Source organism: Xenopus tropicalis, chromosome 1 (genome assembly GCF_000004195.4).
Source record: "Xenopus tropicalis strain Nigerian chromosome 1, UCB_Xtro_10.0, whole genome shotgun sequence".
NCBI lineage: Eukaryota > Metazoa > Chordata > Amphibia > Anura > Pipidae > Xenopus > Xenopus tropicalis.
Window position 1 is genome coordinate 214,385,485 of NC_030677.2, and position 20,910 is coordinate 214,406,394.

At 45.0% G+C, this 20,910-nt stretch overlaps 1 protein-coding gene and 1 pseudogene across 1 annotated transcript; both read right to left on the reverse strand.

Moving 5' to 3' along the window:
• Positions 1-4,107: 4,107 nt before the first annotated feature.
• Positions 4,108-6,901, reverse strand: LOC116408239 (annotated as a pseudogene).
• Positions 6,902-10,974: 4,073 nt separating this feature from the next.
• On the reverse strand, positions 10,975-13,107 carry LOC100493962 (E3 ubiquitin/ISG15 ligase TRIM25-like). Its single transcript, XM_018090034.2, has one exon. It carries the CDS (start codon positions 13,068-13,070, stop codon positions 11,394-11,396), a length of 1,677 nt encoding a protein of 558 aa, XP_017945523.2. The 5' UTR covers positions 13,071-13,107; the 3' UTR covers positions 10,975-11,393.
• Between the last annotated feature and the right edge of the window lie 7,803 nt (positions 13,108-20,910).

A 20,910-nucleotide genomic window follows, 5' to 3' on the forward strand; every position in this document is an offset into this window, starting at 1 on the left:
TGACTGGCAGTGCCCCCTCAGGTGGGTATCACACAGAGAAGCCTCACACAGGAGACAGGATTTAGCAGCAGGTACAGGAGAGAGGAGACAGTAAGTGCAGAAGATCCCAGTCTCCCCCGGCTCTGTCCCAGTCCAACAGAACCGCTCCACCATGCCACGCAGCTTCCAAGCTGTTGCCAGTTCAGGTCTCCTTTTAAATCGCTGTCTGCATTCAGGGCAGGAAGGATTTTCAAGGAAAGTCTCCTCCTGGGTGTCCCATGTTCTCCCAATGCAGCCCCGGCAGAAGTTATGGCCACAGGGCAGGGATACCGGATCAGTATAAATGCTGGTACAGATGGAGCAGCTCAGCTCATCTCTCAGATCAGCAGCCGCCATCGCTGAAATCAGGAAGAAGAAATGAAACTGAATGTTCATCTCTATAACCAGTGGGACTTGTTTTTTTCCTGTAGTCACTAGGGGTGGGGCAAATTTATTGTGTCGATATAACTTTCCTCTTTCAGTTTCAACACACATCAATGTGACAGAATCACAACTTGTGAATACAGTATTAGGGTAAAATACAGAGTTACAAAGGAACCATTATAGATGTTTGTGAAGATTTTCATCCAGGTCATGGTATATCTGTAGGAATAATTCAAATAACTGGACTTGCTCTATTTTTTTACCTGTCATACAACTTTCTCCATTCAGAATGACTTGTACAAAGTTCTTTCTGGAATAAATACCCTGGAATGTTGCTCCAATCAGCATCATCTGTTCCTCATAACCAGGGGTCCCCAACCCATGAGCAACATTTAAATATAAAAAAAGTTGAGGAGCAACACAAGCCCCTAGCCCCTATGTGGATTGGCACACTACAGGAGGCTCTCTTTGGTAATACCCATGGAATGAAGACCTGCTTTGAGGCCACTGGGAGCAACATAAAAGGGGGTGGTGAGCAATATGTTGCTCACAAACCACTGGTTGGGGATCATTGATCATAACCAACATGGGTGATGGGCTGATTGTTTTAGTATGATTGGAGCTTTGAGGTGTTATTAAACCTTCCAGGGAGAGTTGCCAAAAAGCTTTGCATGTGACAATAGATATCACACACCAACCCACACAGACCAGTACCTGCTGTTTGACTCCCATCATCCACTAGATCACAAACTGGGGGTTATCAGAACGCTACATCACAGAGCAGACAAGATCCCCACCAGCACAGAAGTGAAGGTGAAAGAGTTGGAACATCTCAAAGGGGCCCTTTAGATGTGTGGGTGTCCAGATTGGAACTTTCTTGGAAGAAAGAGAAGCAATAACACCAAAACTACCAGTGAAGGTGGAAAGCATGACAGGCGAAAGAACTGGGTCCTCCCATATGTAGCTGGGGTATCTGAAAACACTGCATCCCTGTCTGCTTTAACCCTTTTACTGCCGGATGTTTTCGTCAAAGCGGAACTTTTTTGAACATTTTTCACTGTTTCAAATTAGGGGCCTTTTCTTTGGGGGGAACTTTTAGTTTAACCAGCATACAATATATTGTTTTTTTCAAGACAACCTAATCTTTCAAAACAATGGTAGGATTTTTGTGTAATTCCAATTCTGTAACAAGATATAGGCTTCTAAATGTCTAAAAAATGAAAATAACAAATATTTTCCATAATATAAACACATGCACCAGAAACAAAAATTATTTTATGCACAAAAATACAACTGATTTGGAAAGTCCCATGTCTCCTGAACGTGCCAATACCAAATATATATAGTTTTATGGAGATTTCTCACTTGTATAGGTCACAAACTCCCAGCAGTACCTACCAAATTCCCAAAGCACTGCTCCAGAAAGCTGCATACTTTAGATTTCAAGGCCAAAAATTCCACTAACAAAAGGTTTATCCCAGAAAATTATACATTTGTGAAAAGAACAGAAATAGGTAGAACTATATGTCTACTCTTAACCACTAAGTTGCAATGCTTTCCTAAAGTTATTGTTTTTTATCAAAATTTGTGAATTTTTTGAAAAATTGCATTAAAGCTTCCAGTCTATAGAATCTTATTTCCTACAGGTCATAAAGTAACCAAATAAAACCCCCTAAATTTGAACACCAGGGGTCCACTAAACACTTGGATGCCCAATATGTATAGGTTTACCTAAGTATGTGGCATGTAGGGGCCCCAATGGAACATACCCCCATATGTACTGTCATTTCTGTCATTTCAGCTTCTGCAAAATCAACACATTTACATTATTTTATGTGGGATAAAGCTACAAAAAAGTATGCTCAACCCAGAAAGCCATATATTTTTGGAAAGTACACATTCCCCTGAATCTAAAATCGGTACCGATGTCTTTCTTCCCCCGAAGTACCAAGCCACAAAGCTTTTCTAAAGTTAGCAATTTTGATGACATTTCCAAAAATCCCCTCAAAGCTTCCACTTTGTAGCATCTTATCTCCCACATATCATTAGGTACCAAGATAAAACACCCTGAATTTGAATGCCAGGGGTCCTGTGAACAGTGTGATGCCCAATATGTATAGGTTTAGCTAAGTATGTGGCATGTAGGGGCCCCAATGTGAACATACCCCCATATGATCTATCATTTCTGTCATTTCAGCTTCTGCAAAACCAACACATTTACATCATTATATGTGGGATAAAGCTAGTAAAAAGTATGGTCACCCCAGAAAGTCATATATTTATGGAAAGTACACATTCCCCCAAATCTAACATGGGTACCCATGTCTTTCTACTCCAAAGTACCAAGCCACACAGCTTTTCTAAAGTTGGCATTTTTGATGACATTTCTAAAAATCCCCTCAAAGCTTCCACTTTGCAGCATCTTATCTCCCACATAGTGTTAGGTACCAAGATAAAACACCCTGAATATGAACACCTGAACAGTGTGATGCCCAATATGTATAGGTTTACCTAAGTATGTGGCATGTAGGGGCCCCAATGGGAACATACCCCTATATGATCTATCATTTCAGCCCCTGCAAAATCAACACATTTACATCATTATATGAGGGATAAACCTACAAAAAAGTACGCTCACTCCAGAAAACCATATAGTTTTGGAAAGTACACATTCTGACAAATCCAACATGGGTAAAGAGTCCTTTCTACATCAAAGTACCAATCTGGAAAGCTTTCCTAAAGTTATTGGTTTCTATGACTTTTCTGAAAAATGCCTAAAAATGTTGCAATTTGCCACTCTTATCTTACAACATTTCTTACATACAATGACACATCACCCTAAATATGAATGCCAGGAATTTTTTCAGCTGTCAACTCAGTTTCTGCAAAAAAGAAAAAAACAATGACCATGTATTATGTGCCGTAAGGCCCCCTAACTATACAGGGACCCCCTGAAAACCATATATTTTTGGAAAGTACACATTCTGACAAATCCAACATGGGTAAAGAGTCCTTTCTACACCAAAGTACCAATCTGCAAAGCTTTCCTAAAGTTAGTGGTTTTTATGATATTTCAGAAAATCGCCTAAAAATGTTGCAATTTACCACTTTTTTTCTCACACAATTTCTTGTGTACAAAGGCAAATCCCCCCAAATAGGAACACCAGAGGCCTACTGAACAGTTTGATGCCCAATATGCATAGATATACCAAAGTCTGTGGTGTGTACTGACCCCAAAATGAAAATAGGAGTTCTCGCCTGTCAACTCAGCTTTTGCATACAGAGCCCCCTGTCAGCGTATTATGTGCCATAGCCCTGTCATGATTACGCCACTTCAGACCCATGTGACTGTAGGCGGGGCTGTATAGAGGGTCCCCTGCTCAGTCTCACACACCTGACACACAGGTCAGACTAGCGGCACAGCACCCCAAAGACCCACCAACGCTCACACACTCATACACAACTTGCTGCCACCACTCTCATACTTCTTACACTGGCGATGAGAGATGCCAAGCACACTGGTAGGGAAAGGGTTAATGTAAGGGACTGACACACACACTTTCCTTACCAGCAGTCACAAGGTTAATCAGCATACAGCATGCAGAGGGCTAAGGCACACAACTCAGTTACACACTCGGAGGGTAGGTACGTTTTAGAGCATCACGGACAAACTTATTCAATTTTATATTTAATATTATAAAAGGTATAACAGTGCGTATATAAACAAGATGTTACAAAAGGGACAAACGATACAAGTACAAACAATTTTAAAAAATAAAAAGGAACAAACATAGAAGCCCTATACTATACCGAAGCAAAGTTCTTCTAGTCCTGGAGGCAAGGGGAAATCACGGGATAAACTTCCAATTGAAAATTGGTCCTCCAAGTATATCAGCGTATAGTCAGAAGAGCTGACTATTTATCCCAGTTTGCAGGAGATCAGGTAACTGGACACTCCCCCCTCCCTCAGGAATGCAAGGGGCGGGGCCATTAGCAGGACAATAAATGTTTGTGCGTTTGGGTTATGGTGTGACCTCCACATCACCCCTATGATGGGTCAGTGTGAACTCTAATTCACCCCCAGGTGGGCTTTCACTCCCCCACATGGCATGGCCCTTATCAGCCAGGGATTAGAGTTGGGCATTCCAGGATGTCAGGCCTGTTATATATGGCTGGTTCCAGACCCTAGTGACCAGAGGCCTGTTATATATCTTTCTGGCACATTTCTGGAAGATTTTTGTGATACCTTGGCCTGCTGGATTAACCCTTACAGGCCTATATCATGACACCTCCCCTTTTTAGAGTGAACAAGGGGAGATTGACTCACAGGTCAATCATAACCTTGCCACAATAAATAACATGCATCCATAACACATAGCCAGGTCAATACCAGAATATCCATCCACATTATCCATTCTTAGGCATAATACTACCTCCCAGGCCTGAAATCTCTCTCCTTGAGGTCTGTGCCCACATAACCACAGGCGCTTGAGTGCAATAAAGAAGACACACTTTCCACTTCCCTTTTGTCATTTGTGCCACTGGATGGAATGCAGGTTGGAATGCTGGGTAACATCCTGCTTTCCCTAGGCATCTGGCCTGTTCTTCCCACCGGGTTCCCTGTGGGGCCCTTCTGCCTGTCTCTAGTCCCCCATTTCCTGGGCCTAGATATAGAGACTACCTGGCAGCCTTCCACCCCTTCTATGGAACCCTGGTCTTCACTGACCGGCTCAGTCCTAAACTGGCATAAACCATTGGGCTCTTCTCTAAAAACCTGGACTGTCTTGTTGCTATCTGCCTCAGGGACCACTCCTGGTACTGTCAGCAATTCGTCCTTACTACTGACTACCTGGCCCCCCCTCAGTACTGGTTCTGGTACTGCGGCTATACCTGGCCCACAGCTACCACTGCTCTCCCCAGTCTGAATTGCACTGTCCACCAGGACCCTACTCTGAGTCCTAACCACCTGTTTCCCACTCTCCTGCACTGACTCCTGAGTCTGGCCTACTTTCTGACCCCCACTCAAGACTTCAGGCAGATTGGATACAGGATTAGAGATTACACGCTGGCAATCCCTCACTGCAGACACACTACCAGTCTGCATAATGGAGACTCCTAGGGGAAAATGCTCCTCCCCCTCTCCCTTCTGATGCCCACCCTGGGACACCACTGGTTCAGGCACTGGTTGACATGGGCTCCTGTGTCCCAGTCCTCCCTCCCAGTTACTTTGCTGTATTTTACTCTTAACAATTACCTGTTGAGGTGGGTGGCCACACTCCAGCACGGCTGGACCTAGTGTGACCGGGTCATAAGGCACAAAAGCAGTTACCATGCAACCCAAATCATTCCCCAACAACACATTTACAGGGATTTCATTGGTTACACCCACCTCCCTTAGACCTCTCCCCGCACCCCAATCCAAGAAAACTTTTGCCACAGGCACCTTTGGGTAGCTCCCACCCACTCCCTTTATGGACAAAGTCTTTCCAGGAATAATGTCCCCAGTGTTTATCATCTCTGGACGCACCAGAGAAAGATTAGATCCTGAGTCTCTTAGTCCCTGAGTTACTTTGTCACCCACAGTTACCGGCTGCATATGGTGAGATAGATTCTCCATCTTACCCGACACTAGCATCACCACTGGCTGCACAGGTGGAGGGGGTTCCTTCTTGAGTGGGCAGTCAGCCCTCACATGGCCCGTCTGGTTGCAAGAAAAACATGTATGGGTCTCCTTCTGCCCCACAGATGCAACAGACCCCCAAAAAGATGAACTCTCACCAGATTTTGGATTGCTGTGGGCTGTTTCTCCTGTTGGTCTCTCCCGGCAGCTTGGTGAAGATGCTTTGCGGTTGTCAGACATCCCATTTGCAGCATAGGTGCTGCTATCTCTGCTGCCTGATCCGCTGTTTTGGGCTCACGGTCCATAATGAATTGCCTCACTTCCACAGGACACGTGTGCAAAAACTGGTCTTTTATCATCAGATCTTCCAGGCAATCAAATGTGGTAACAGAGAGTCCCCTCAGCCAAGCTTTAAATGTGGTTCTGAGACTGCTCACAACATCAGAGTAGCTGTCTGTAGGCCCGCGCTGTACAGTCCTGAATTTTTTACGATACACCTCTGGGGTGAGATGGGATTTCTTGATTAAAGCATTTTTTATAGCATCATAGTCCCCATCAAACTCTGGTGGCAAGTCCACAAAAGCATCCAGGGCTTTACCTTTTAATCCTGGCGTGAGGTATTTTGCCCATTATTCACGGGGTAAGTGATACTGTCTGCAAGCTCTTTCAAAGCACCGCAAAAAGGTATCCAGGTCACCATCTTTATCCATGACTGGAAATTTATCTGCAGAGGTTATCAGAGGGCGCAATTCCGAGGACTCACTGGAACGTGGGGGTAATCTCTGTTGCTGGAGCTTTGCTAACTCCAGTTGATACTGGCGTTCTGCCACTTTATCTGCTGCTGCGGCCTCTCTTTCTGCTGCTGCTGCTGCGGCCTCTCTTTCTGCTGCTGCTGCTGTGGCCTCTCTTTCTGCTGCTGCGGCCTCTCTTTCTGCTGCTGCTGCTGCGGCCTCTCTTTCTGCTGCTGCTGCTGCGGCCTCTCTTTCTGCTGCTGCTGCTGCGGCCTCTCTTTCTGCTGCTGCTGCTGCGGCCTCTCTTTCTGCTGCTGCTGCTGCTGCGACCTCTCTTTCTGCTGCTGCTGCTGCGACCTCTCTATCTGCTGCTGCTGCTGCGGCCTCTCTTTCTGCTGCTGCTGCTGCGGCCTCTCTTTCTGCTGCTGCTGCTGCTGCTGCGGCCTCTCTTTCTGCTGCTGCTGCTGCGGCCTCTCTTTCTGCTGCTGCTGCTGCGGCCTCTCTTTCTGCTGCTGCTGCGACCTCTCTTTCTGCTGCTGCTGCTGCGACCTCTCTTTCTGCTGCTGCTGCTGCGACCTCTCTTTCTGCTGCTGCTGCTGCGGCCTCTCTTTCTGCTGCTGCTGCTGCGGCCTCTCTTTCTGCTGCTGCGGCCTCTCTTTCTGCTGCTGCGGCCTCTCTTTCTGCTGCTGCTGCGGCCTCTCTTCCTGCTTCAGCCTGTTGATATTGCAGGATCGGCTGAAGGCGCAGCTGGGGGTCATCTGAACCCAACAATTGCAAAGCTGCTTGCAAGTATGAATTCCTGTCACCCTGCCCACTGCAGCTATTACTATGCCCTCGCTGAGAGGATCCCGGAGCAGAGTTCATCAATGGCATGTCCTGAGTGGCATAATCTCCCGACTCAGGGGTGCAGTTCTGCTGCTCCTGTTCCACCAAGGCACGAATCAACATTTCCTTTGATTTGTCAGCTGCATCAATGCCTCTTTGCTCACAGAGGTTGATGAGGGTCTCCTTGGTTTGCCTCTTATAAAATGCTGCCATCTTGCAACACTTAATTAAAAGATAGAAAAGAAAAACAAGAAGGGAAGGGAAACTGTTTGCAACACGTATGTCTTACAAAAAAAATAGTCTGCACTGAGTTTGTCTTTAAAGACTGTTTCCTCCTCTCAAGGATTCACAGTCTTTAGTGCAAGGCTTAATTACTTAATCCAAACACTAATGCTCTAAATAACAATATGACACCGCTGCCAATCAATTTGTCACGATTACGCCACTTCAGACGCACGTGACTGTAGGCGGGGCTGTCTAGAGGGTCCCCTGCTCAGTCTCACACACCCGACACACAGGTCAGACTAGCATCACAACACCCCAAAGACCCACCAACGCTCACACACTCATACACAACTTGCTGCCACCACTCTCATACTTCTTATACTGGCGATGAGAGATGCCAAGCACACTGGTAGGGAAAGGGTTAATGTAAAGAACCAACACACACACTCTCCTTACCAGCCGTCACAGGGTTAATCCACAGCATACAGAGGGCTAAGGCACACAACTCAGTTACACACTCGGGGGGTAGGTACGTTTTAGAGCATCAAGGACAAACTTATTAAATTTTATATTTAATATTATAAAAGGTATAACAGTGCGTATGTAAAACAAGATGTTACAAAAGGGACAAACGATAAAACAAGTACAAACAGTTTTAAAATAACAAGGAAAAAAACATAGAAGCCCTATACTGTACTGAAGCAAAGTTCTTCTAGTCCTGGAGGCAAGGGGAAACCCCGGGATAAACTTCCAATTGAAAATTGGTCCTCCAAAGTATATCAGCGTATAGTCAGAAGAGCTGACTATTTATCCCAGTTTGCAGGGGATCAGGTAACTGGCCACTCCCCCCTCCCTCAGGAATGCAAGGGGCGGGGCCATTAGCAGGACAATAAATGTTTGTGCGTTTGGGTTATGGTGTGACCTCCACATCACCCCTATGATGGGTCAGTGTGAACTCTAATTCACCCCCATGTGGGCTTTCACTCCCCCACATGGCATGGCCCTTATCAGCCAGGGATTAGAGTTGGGCATTCCAGGATGTGAGGCGTTTACACATGGTTGGTTCCAGACCCTAGTGACCAGAGGCCTGTTATATATCTTTCTGGCACATTTCTGGAAGATTTTTGTGATACCTTGGCCTGCTGGATTAACCCTTACAGGCCTATATCATGACACTTGCTATTTGTTGATATTTAAAATATTCCGAGTTTAGTAAAGCAAGTGTATTCTGTATTTGTTCCCATCGAGGTAGGGAGGCTTTAAGCCATAGGTGAAAAATTTGTAATGTTGTGCCCTGTTGCCAGGTAATGAAATAACCTTTTTGTAGTCCAGGCAGGAAAGCAAGATTATTTGTTAGAGGAGACAGTAGTGAGTTTATTGCCATTAGCTTGAATTTGTTCTTTAGTGAGTCCCATGTGTTTAGGGAATAGGAGAGTAATGGGTTCTTACTCCAAGAGCCATCCCGATGTTTAGGCTGCAACCATGGGAGTAGCATTAGAGGCTGTGTGGCATATGTTTGTTCAATTGGTATCCAGGCTTTGTGACGTTCATGGTAAGTCCAATCTATAATATGGAAATTTTTTAACTGAAATCCAGTGTATATATATTCCAAATGCGTAGTTTACTCCATTTATATATAGTAGGATGACATCCAACACAGCTTAGTGTGTCTAATCCACACAGTTAATCTGATATAACTGTATACACCTTATCAATCAGATGTTGCAGCAGTTGCACTGATCCTGATGGAGCAATTCCTAAGTGCAGTGTATAACCAGTCATGTACATCAATTAGCAGAGATTTGGTGCAGCAGATATTGAGAATGAAAGTCACTGAGCCGGATATAAGTACAGTATGTTGTGTAGGTTCCTTGGTATTAATGGGCTTTCCGCCCGTATACTCGCAGCTTTACAGCAGTTAGGAACAACCCCAGTCAACTCTTAGGCCTCCATGTGGCCTCCCAGCTATATACTCCTAATACAAACAAGATTTAGTACCAAATAAAGCCCCTGTAAGCTGATAGGGTGCATAGAGGCCCCTAATAGCCAATCACAGCCCTTATTTGGCTCCTCCATGAACTTTTATGATGCTTGTGTTGCTCCCCAAGTCTTTTTAGCACAGGAGGCAGATTGATACAGGTATTATAGGGGCTTTGGGAATGGAAAGGTAATTTAGTGGCAAACTCAGCCCCAACTTATATACTGGGAGTAACAATTTCCCATACGTGAGCATAACTTTCATATACGCGGATATCACTTTCCCCTCAGCCACAAGCTACTCGAGGGAGCACTCTCGGCTATTGGAATTCATTTTTGCAACTGTAATATGCACCTAATAATAAATAATTAGATCTCACCAAATGAGTGGATCTCAGCGTGTATGGGGACCTTTAGATGCAGTGTGGGGATAAACAGGTTGGAAATAGCACTAACAGATTGATTTAACCCACTAAAAAGGACAGTCCCCCAACCCCGCTACCCGAGTAACAGCAGTGAGGATTACATACTAATTGTTATTCACTGGCCTATTGGGATTTCTGATAGGTTCCCGGGGCATATCTTTTTAACTTTCCCCTCATCCCTGATTGTAATACAATGATTTTATGGGAGTTTAAATAAAGGTTGAATTTTACAGAAAAAGAGGAGAGCAACTTCACGCAGATGAACTGCTTCAGCCTTTATGCAAACCTTTATTTTCTTTTTTTCATGCAGATGAACTGTTGTGTGCTGTGGTTGGAATAAAGGCTGAAGCAGTTCATCTGCATGAAGGTGCTCTCCTCTTTTTCTGTGATATTCCAAAAAGCCAGACGGGGGGCTATTGGGGATTGATGCATTGTGCTGTGTGAGCAGTAAGGCTGAGTGTTTATATATTCAATTTCAATGGTTGAATTTTAGTTATAGGTGTGCCATTAAAAATGTGTTTTTTTTTTTTTAATTTTATCTTTTTATCTTCTTCTCTTTTCTTTCTATCCTCTAACTCTGCTCGCTATAGAGTATAAGTTATAATGTAAAATAAAGTTGTTTTGCCTCAAGGTAACAATAGTAAAGTCATAAGCATTTCTTTTCTTAAAAGGCTAACTATGTACCATCTTGATGTCAATATATGGTTTTGGAAAAATCAATAAAAATTGTCAAATTTAAAAAAAAAAAAAAAAAAAAAAAAGGTGTTGCTTGTAATATTTGAATGTGTCCTCTCGAAACTTCACTATAGTGCAAGGTTCTTTTACTTACACAATAAAACACTCACTCACACGTGAGCCAACTGGCAAATGGTCACTGCGAAAAGTTGCCCAAACACTGGCCCATGTACAGGAGGCGGGACATCACTCATTGGCTGAGAGAGAAAGGGGCGGTACAGAGAGATACAGGGAAAGCAATGAGGGCTGAAACTAAGGAGTCAAAAGCAATTAATATTATTCTGGCAGTATAGAAATGGAATTTAGGCAACTTTATTAGTTAATATGGCTGCCCTGTCACGGCTAGAGGAGCGTCCAATGTAAATATGGCTCTTGCACCCCCTTCCTTTCCTGGCATCACAGGGCTAAGGGCAGCTCTGGGAATGGGGTTCCTGCTGGGCAGTGGGCGGGGCCCTAACTAATGATTCTCACCCAGTCACCATACCACCCTACCCAGAATGCAGCATGAAGGGGCTCAGTGAAGGAGGCAGTGAAGGTGTGTAAGTACCTGATTGGCTCACTCAGCTCATAAAAGGACAGGCGTCCAGCCTCATAGTCCAATGAGATCCTGATTCTCCTGCAGGGAGGGATGTGGGGTAACTGTGTGTCTTTCCTGTCATGTCTCACTGTATAGTTATTATTCCATCTGTACAAACACCAGGACTTATTATTATTTCCAAAGCCGGACTGATTCCCTCCCCTCTCTATACTGGGATAGGCCGCCCCTACCCCCCAGTACCCTGATTCACTGACCTCCACTTCCCAGTAATGTCGCCCTGAGGGGAAACTCCTGGTGCTTAAAGCCTGAGGCCAATACAGAAATCTCTCTGGGGTTTGTGGGCGACGCTGGTCTGTATGTGAGTAGGAAGCAGATTTCCCATCCCCTGATACAGATACACGATTCCCAGCCGTGTTTATATCCAGTACCAGCTCTGTAGCCTCCTGCCCAGGGATCACCCTTCCCTCTACCCCAGTCACAATCCCAGCTAAGCCTGTGAGTAATGTCTCTGAGATCCGACCCACATCCAGATCCCCTACAGCCGGGACCTTTATACCCTCTCTCTCTCTGCCCTCAGTATCTGCCCCCTCAGTACCCTCTCTCTCTCTGCCCTCAGTATCTGCCCCCTCAGTATCCTCTCTCTCTCTGCCCTCAGTATCTGCCCCCTCAGCCCCACAAAAGGCAGCTCCATGGGATTCCCATTGTTCCTGTAGGACAGTGAGTGGATCTGCCATGTTGCACAGCTCCTCAATGTGACGGATCTTCCTGGACAGCTCGTCCTTCTTTATTTCCAGCTGTTGGATCAACTCAGTGAGTTGGCGGGAAAGCTCCTCTTTCTGCCTGGAGATGTCACTCAGGAGACGCTTCTCTAGGGCTTCCAGCTCTTCCCTGATGCCCCTAAACAGGGCAGTGACTTTCTCTGTCTCACCGGCTGCCACTTCTGCCACTTCTCTCCTGCGCTCCTGCAGCCTCTGGGCTCCTCTCTCAGTCTCCTCTCTCTCTGGGCTCAGTTTCTCCAGAACTTTCCTCAGTTTCTCTTTCTTCTTCTCAGAGGCCTCACTCAGCAGCTCCACCCTGTGGCCCCGGTGCTTCTCATCCACCCAGCAATACACACAGATACAGGCAGAGTCCTCACAACAGTGATACTCCAGAACCTTGTGATGTACAGAACATTTTCTCCCCATAAAGGAAGCGGTGGGCTCAGTGAGTACATGTTCTGCTGACTGGCAGTGCCCCCTCAGGTGGGTATCACACAGAGAAGCCTCACACAGGAGACAGGATTTAGCAGCAGGTACAGGAGAGAGGAGACAGTAAGTGCAGAAGATCCCAGTCTCCCCCGGCTCTGTCTCAGTCTGACAGAACCTCTCCACCATGCCACGCAGCTTCCAGGCTGTTGCCAGTTCAGGTTTTCTTTTAAATCTCTGTCTGCATTCAGGGCAAGAAGGATCTTCCTCTATCCCCTCCTGCCAGTCCCATGTTCTCCCAATGCAGCCCCGGCAGAAGTTATGGCCACAGGGCAGGGATACCGGATCAGTATAAATGCTCAGGCAGATGGAGCAGCTCAGCTCGTCTCTCAGATCAGCAGCCGCCATCGCTGAAATCAGGAACAAGAAACGAAACTGAAAGCTCCTCTCTCTATAACCAGTTGAACTTTTTAAATCACAAAGGTTACAAAGGGTGGGGCAAATGTATTGTGTAGATATAATCTTCCTGTTAACTCTTTCAGTTCCCATTATTTTATTCCCATTTAGGGAACTACCACTGGAAATGAATGTGGGTATTTTAGTGGGGAACTAATTAAAAATATCAAGTTGGGGTTTCAGAGGAAAAATGTATTCAATATTTAGGGCTCTGGCACACAGGGAGATTAGTCGCCACTAATCTCCCCAAAATGCCATCCCACCAGCGAAAATGTAAATCGCCGGGATGGCATACGCGGCAGTGCGATTTCCCTTGAGAGGAAATCTCTTTTAGAATGTCTGCCCCTCCTAAGTAGCTATCTAAAAAAAGAGATAAGCATGACCCGGATAAGCATTGTAAAGCTTGTCATAAGCCTGAAATGAAATATAAGAGAATGTGTCAAGATTGCTTCTTTGAGCCTTCCACTTCTAAAAATCCAGATGTAGCCATTCTATCTACTCCTGCCTCTTTCTCTGATCAGCAAGCTTTGATGTCTTGGATTAAATCTGCGGTACTCTCAGCCTCTGGAATGACTCTGGATAAAGAGTCTTCTGTACAGAAGATTTCTTCTGAAGGCAGTATGTTATCTGTGGAGGAGGAAGCAGAAGGCATTTCAGTTTTTGACCAAAGACATTGATCAAAGCAATTAGACGCACACTAAACCTTGAGGAGGTGGAGCAAACACTTACTCCTTTTCTCTAAAAAGAAAAAAACAGTTTTTCCTATACACAAGGAGATTCAAGATCTTATCCAGGTGGAATGGACACTGATTTCTAGACGAATTCCAGTTGAAAAGAAAGTAGAAAAGCTTTTTCCCTTCTCTGATGAGATTCAGGATATTTGGAAAACACCACCTTTTGTGGATGCTTCTGTAGCTAGGCTGTCCAAAAAAACAGCTCTCCCAATAGATGATGTCTCAGCCTTAAAACATCCAATGGATCACCGCATGGAGACTTAAAAAAGTCCTACATGTCATCAGGAGCAGCTTGTAAACCGGCAGTAGCTTTGGTCTCAGTTACCAAAGCTCTATCCTTATGGGCCAAAAATTTGGAGCAGGCTTTTAAAGACAAGGTCCCTAGGGAGAAGATTCTAGAAGGTCTTGAAGACTTCAGATTAGCTTCTAATTTCTGCCTTGAAGCTTCTTTGCATCTCATCCAACTCTCAGCTCGATCTATGGCTTTTGGGGTAGCAGCTCGTAGAGCTCTCTGGGTCAGATCCTGGTTTTCAGATACTGCTTCTAAAAATTCCATCTGCAAGATGACGTATGAATTTAAAAGACTCTTTGGCAAAACTTTAGATGATATAATCTCTAAATCTACAGGTTGGAAAAGTACTTTTCTACCACAGTCAAAGCGTTTTCGTGACCCATCCAGAAAACAGACAGATAATTTCTCCAGAAGAGGTCAAGATTCTAGAGCCTATCAGCCAGGTAGGGAGTTCAGATCCTCTTCCTGGCGTGCAGGACAAAGTTCTATCTTCAAATCCCCTAGAATTAAGACCTCCAGATCTCCAAAACCTGCTTCCAAGTCCCAATGATGATCAACCTGTCCATCCTCCTGTGGGAGCAAGATTACTTGCCTTCAGAGAGGTTTGGACCAAAGAGATACAAAATTCCTGGGTAGACAATGTCATTTTAAGAGGTTATCGTTTGGAGTTTCATTGAAGGCCTACTCTAGACCATTTTGTTCAAACTGTGGTGCCACAAAAACCTTCAAAGAGACAAGTTATTTTTCAATATGTCCAACAGCTATGTGTAAAGCTAGCAATCTCTATTGTTCCAATACAGGAAGAAGGAAGAGCCTTGTATTCACCTCTGTTCCTTGTAACCAAGGCTACAGGCAACTTACGCCCCATCTTAAATCTTCAAAAAATAAACACATTTTTTAAGAGACAAACCTTCAAGATGGAGACCCTGGCAACCATAAAATCTGTCATCCAACCAGGGGACTGGTTAGCATCATTAGATCTAAAGGATGTTTATCCCTATTGCATCAGAGCATCAAATGTTCCTCCGTTTCGCCCTTCTGGACCAACATTTCCAATTTTGCTGCCTTCCCTTTGGGCTAGCAACCTCTCCCAGAACCTTCACCAAGGTTCTAGTTGTTGTAATAGCTAAATTGAGGCAGGAGAATATAGAGATATATCACTATCTGGGTGACCTGCTCTTAGTTGCCAGAGATCCAACAACATTACTCACCAATCTCAACAGAACCAAAGAAGTTTTGGAGAAGTTCAGTTGGATAGTGAATGTTGCGAAAAGTCAGATGGTTCCATCACAAAGGATGGTGTACCTAGTAGGCCAGATAGATACTGTTTTGGGTCTCATTTTCCTTCCTCTGGAGAAGATCAGTCATACAACCAGCAGGGTAACTCAGTTCTTGGAGACTCCATCTACTTTAGCGAGACAATTCATGAGCCTTCTGGGTATTCTGACTTCAACGATAGGTCTGGTCAGATGGGCCAGGTGGAAGATGAGACCCATTCAACTGTCCTCAGTCAGTGGAATTCAGTCAAGCAGGATTGGTTCCAGACAATTCAAATTACCAGAAGATGCAGAAAGCAGCTAGGCTGGTGGAAGATATCCAGCAATCTTCCCCTTGAGGAGCCCATGTGGAAAGAAATGTTCACGGATGCTTCAAGTACAGGATGGGAAGCTCAACTCCTAGATCTCTCAGCTCAGGGAGGTTGGTCAGAGAATCTTGCCAGTGTTCCTTCCAATGTTTTGGAGCTTTGTGCAGTTTTTCAGGCTTTCCTGTCCTTCAAAGAGATTCTTACAGGAACTGCTGTGAGAGTCAGAACAGACAACATTGCTGCTGCAACTTACATAAAGAGACAAGGGGGGACAAGGAGCAAGACATTGCTCAGAGAGACTGCCCCAATCATGGAATGGGCCCAACACCATCTGCTGGATCTCACAGCCCAGTACATTCTGGGAGTCTAGAATGTAGAGGAGGATCATCTAAGTCGGTATCCCCTAGCCAGAGGAGAATGGGAGCTGAACCACGAGATTTTCCTTTGGATAGCAGTGCGTACATAAGTAGTGCTTTATAAATAAAGATATACATACATACATACATACATACATTTAGGGTTCAAGTTTCAAGTTTTATTGTCATATACAAATAACAAGGAAGCATCATTACCGTAATGAAATTATTTTGACCCGTGATCCTCCCAACTTTACATAGACAAAATTTTTTTAAAAAATACAAATATTAAATATAATAAAAGTGTGCAATAAGGTACAAGTATTTATAATGAAAAAAAGTGCAATGAAATTTTTGAAATTGTGCAGTGAGGATTTAAAGTGGCTTTCCTTAAAGTGACAGTGTGAAGGGTCCAGTAGTTATGGGGAGTGTGTGTTGGGCAGAATGTTAGCAGTTCAGAAGCCTGATGGCTTGTGGATAGAAACTGTCTCTGTATCTGCTGGTGCGGGTCTGGATGCTCCTGTACCACCTGCCTGATGGTAGGAGCGTGAAAAGACTGTGGCTGGGGGGCTGGGGTCAGAGAGGATCTTCCTCCTACAGCGCTGTCTGTACAGGTCCTGCATGGCCGGCAGTACAGTCCTGGGGATGTGCTCTGCTGATCTCACCACCCTCTGCAGAGCTTTGCGGTCCAAAGCATTACATCTGCCATACCAGGTGGTGATACAGCCAGACAGAATACTCTCAATGGTGCATTGATAGAAGTTTGTGAGTATTCTGGGGTCCATGCCGAACCTCATCAGGTGCCGCAGAAAGAAGAGCCGCTGTCTTGCAGCTTTTGTGATCCCACCAACATGGGGAGACCAACTCAGATCCTCACTGATATTGATGCCCAGGAATCTGAAGCCGCTGACTCTCTCCACCTCTGCACTCTCAATGTGAATGGGGGTATGGCCTCCTCCCTGCAGTCTCCTGTAATCCACAATGAGCTCCTTAGTTTTGCTGACGTTGAGCAGCAGGTTGTTGTCCCGGCACCATGATGTCAGGGCTCTCACCTCTGCCCTGTAGGCCGACTCATCTCCATCAGAAATGCAGCCGATGATGGTGGTGTCGTCTGCAAATTTGATGATAGTATTGGAGCTGTGTGTTGCTCTACAGTCGTGGGTGAACAGGGGGTACAGCAGGGGGCTGAGCACACATCCCTGGGGGCACCAGTGCTAAGTGTCAGTGTGGATGAGGTGATGTTGCCGATCCAAACCACCTGAGGTCTGTTTGTCAGGAAGTCCAGGATCCAGCTGCACAGGGAGGAACCGATGTTCAGGTCACAGAGTTTCATGAGAAGTCTGGATGGTACGATGGTGTTTAAAGCAGAGCTGTAGTCAATGAACAGCATCCGCACGTATGTGTTTCTCTGGTCCAGGTGGGAGAGGGCAGTGTGAAGTGCAATTGCTATGGCAGCGTCTGTAGATCTATTTGACCTGTAGGCAAACTGGAGAGGATCAAGTGAAGCAGGGAGTAAAGATGTGATGTGAGCCTTCACTATACGCTCAAAGCACTTCATGGCAATGGAGGTGAGTGCTACTGGGCGATAGTCATTTAGGCAGCTCACATTCATTTTCTTAGGGACAGGGATGATGGTGGTCCTCTTAAAACATGTTGGGACAGCAGACTGGAGCAGGGAAAGGTTAAAAATGTCTGTGAAGACATCTGCTAGCTCATGGGCGCAGGCTTTGAAAACACGACCTGGGATGTTATCTGGTCCAGGAGCTTTCCGTGTGTTTACTTTTCTGAAGTGGTTACACACATCTGCCTGAGATATCTGAGGAGGGCGACCGTCCTCTTCCAACAAAAGCTCCTGAGATAGGTGTTTATCAAAGCGTGCATAGAAGGTGTTCAGCTCATCAGGTAGAGAAGCAGTTACCCCCCCACTCTGCAGCTCTTTCCTTTGTAGTCTGTGATGGTCTTCAGTCCACTCCACATGTTCCTGATGTTAGAGTTGCTATAGCAGGACTCCACCTTTTCTCTGTACTGTCCCTTAGCTGTTTGTATTGCTTTCCTGAGTGCATACCGGGATGATTTGTACTCACTTGGGTCTCCGGATTTAAAGGCTGCAGTCCGCGCTCTGAGCGCTGCGCGGACCTCTCCATTAACCCATGGCTTCTGGTTGGGGTAAGTCCGTACATTAACCCGCGGTACGACGTCATTGATGCATTTGCGAATAAAGTCCGTTACGTACTCAGCGTAGTTATGTTGGGTTGAAAACCCCACAGACTGTTCTTCCACTTTAGCTTATTCTTCCGCTTCTTCTTCTTCTTCTTCTTATTCTTAGCGCCCCCCATTTTCTAAACGCTACTCCTCCTACAGTTTTAGGGGTACAACACCCAAACTCCCCACACATCTTCACCCTATAGCGGAGCAGGTGCTTTTCTAAGCGATCCGGCCCCCCGTCTTTTTGTGGCGCCGCTCTGAACCCCCCCATTTTCCCATTGACTTTGACAGGGAAGATTTTCAAACTGCTGCCCCACTTACAGCTTTGAAGCTACACCCCCCAAACTTGAATAACATAATCATGGGGTCACCCCGAATGAAGCAGCAACATTTGTTGGATGACCCCAAAGTGGGAGGGGCCAACAACAGCCAATCAAATTTTAATCATTGACTTTAATGGGGAAATTGAAACTGCTGCCAATCTTACAGCTTTGAGGCTACACTCCCCAAACTTGAATCACACAGTCATGGGCTCAGCCTGAATGAAAATAGGATGATTATTGGATGCCCAAAAGTGGGTGGAGCTGTGAACCGCCAATCAGATTTTACCTATTGATTTGGCGGAAATCCAACCTGCTGCCATTCTCACAGTAATAACACCGGGGTCCCCAAACTTTTTACACTTGGTCACTAGGGGACTGCAGTTTAAGTTTTGAAAAGTGGGCGGAGCCACAAACAGCCAATCAAATTTCACCTATTGATTTTTATTGGTTTGATGCCAGATTTTCCAAACTTTGCACAGTCAGTCACTGGGTGACTACGCATTCAGGTTTTTTTTTTTTTTTTAAACCCGCAAAGTGGGAGGGGCCAACAGCAGCCAATCATATTGTACCTATTGACTTTTATTGGGAAATTGAAACTGCTGCCAAACTTACAGCTTTGAGGCTACACTCCCCAAACTTGAATCACATAGTCATGGGCTCAGCCTGAATGAATATATGATGATTGTTGGATGCCCAAAAGTGGGCGGAGATGTGAACAACCAATCAGATTTTACCTATTGATTTGGCAGAAATCCAACCTGCTGCCATTCTCACAGTAATAACACCGGGGTCCCCAAACTTTGCAGAGGCACCAGGTAACTGTGGTTCAAGGTAAGAAAAAGTGGGCGGAGCCACCAACAGCCAATCAAAGTTATTGACTTTCAATGGGGAAATCCAACCTGCTGCCATTCTCACAGAATTAACACCAGGGTCCCCAAACTTTTCACAGTTGGTCACTAGGGGACCGCAATTTTAGTTTTGAAAAGTGGGCGGAGCCACCAACAACCAATCAGATTTCACCTATTGATTTTTATTGGTTTGTTGCCAGGCTTCCCAAACTTTGCATAGTCAGACACTGGGTGACTACGCATTTAATGTTTTTTGTATTTTTGTAAGCGGGCGGAGCCACCAACAGCCAATCAGAGTTTACCTATTGACTTTCAACGGGGAAATCCAACCTGCTGCCATTTTCACAGAATTAAGACCAGGGTCCCCAAACTTTTCTCAGTTGGTCACTAGGGGACTGCAATTTTAGTTTTGAAAAGTGGGCGGAGCCACCAACAACCAATCAGATTTCACCTATTGATTTTTATTGGTTTGTTGCCAGGCTTCCCAAACTTTGCATAGTCAGACACTGGGTGACTATGCATTTAAGGTTTTTTGTATTTTTGTAAGTGGGCGGAGCCACCAACAGCCAATCAGAGTTTACCTATTGACTCTAAATGGGGAAATTTAACCTGCTGCCATTTTCACAGTACTAACACCAGGGTTCCCAAACTTTTCACAGTTGATCACTAGAGGACTACAGTGGGCGGGGCCACCAACAGCCAATCAGATTTCACCTATTGAATTTTATTGGTTTGATGCCAGAGTTTGCAAACTTTGCACAGTCTGTCACTGTGTGACTTTGTACTCAAGGTTAGAAAAAGTGGGCGGGGCCGCCAAAAGCCAATCACATTTCTTTCATTGATTTCAGTGGGAAAACTTTAACAGCTACCATTCTCACATGTTTAATGTCAGGGTCCCCAAACTTTGCACAGATTGTCACTAGGTGACTATGTTCCAAGTTTAGAAAAGTGGGTGGGGCCAACAACAACCAATTAGATTTCACCTATAGACTTCATATGTTTACATTTAAACTGCGGCCATTCTTTAAATATTAATACTAAGGTCTCCAAACTTTGCAGAGTTAGTCACCTGGTAACTGCAGTTCAGAGTTAGAAAAAGTGGGTGGAGCCACCAACAGCCAATCAGATTTTACCTATTGATTTTCAATGGGAAATTCAACCTGCTGTCAATCTCACAGTATTAACACCAGGGTCACTAGGGAACTGTATTTTTAGGTTTTAAAAAGTGGGTGGAGCCACCAACAGCCAATCAGACTTCACCTATTGAATTTTTTTGGTTTATATTTAAAATGTTGCTTTGCTCACACTATTTATGTCAGGGTTCCCAAACAAGTGGGAGGAGCCACCAACAGCCAATCCATTTCCACCCATTAGATTTCATTGGTTTATATTTAAACTGATGCCATTATTTAAATATTAATTCCAGGGTTGTTAAAGTTTCCAGAGTTA

What these genes read in the sequence shown, in the direction of transcription:
- LOC100493962 (XM_018090034.2), bottom strand. Translation starts at nt 13,070, where the DNA reads ATGGCGGCTGCTGATCTGAGAGACGAGCTGAGCTGCTCCATCTGCCTG.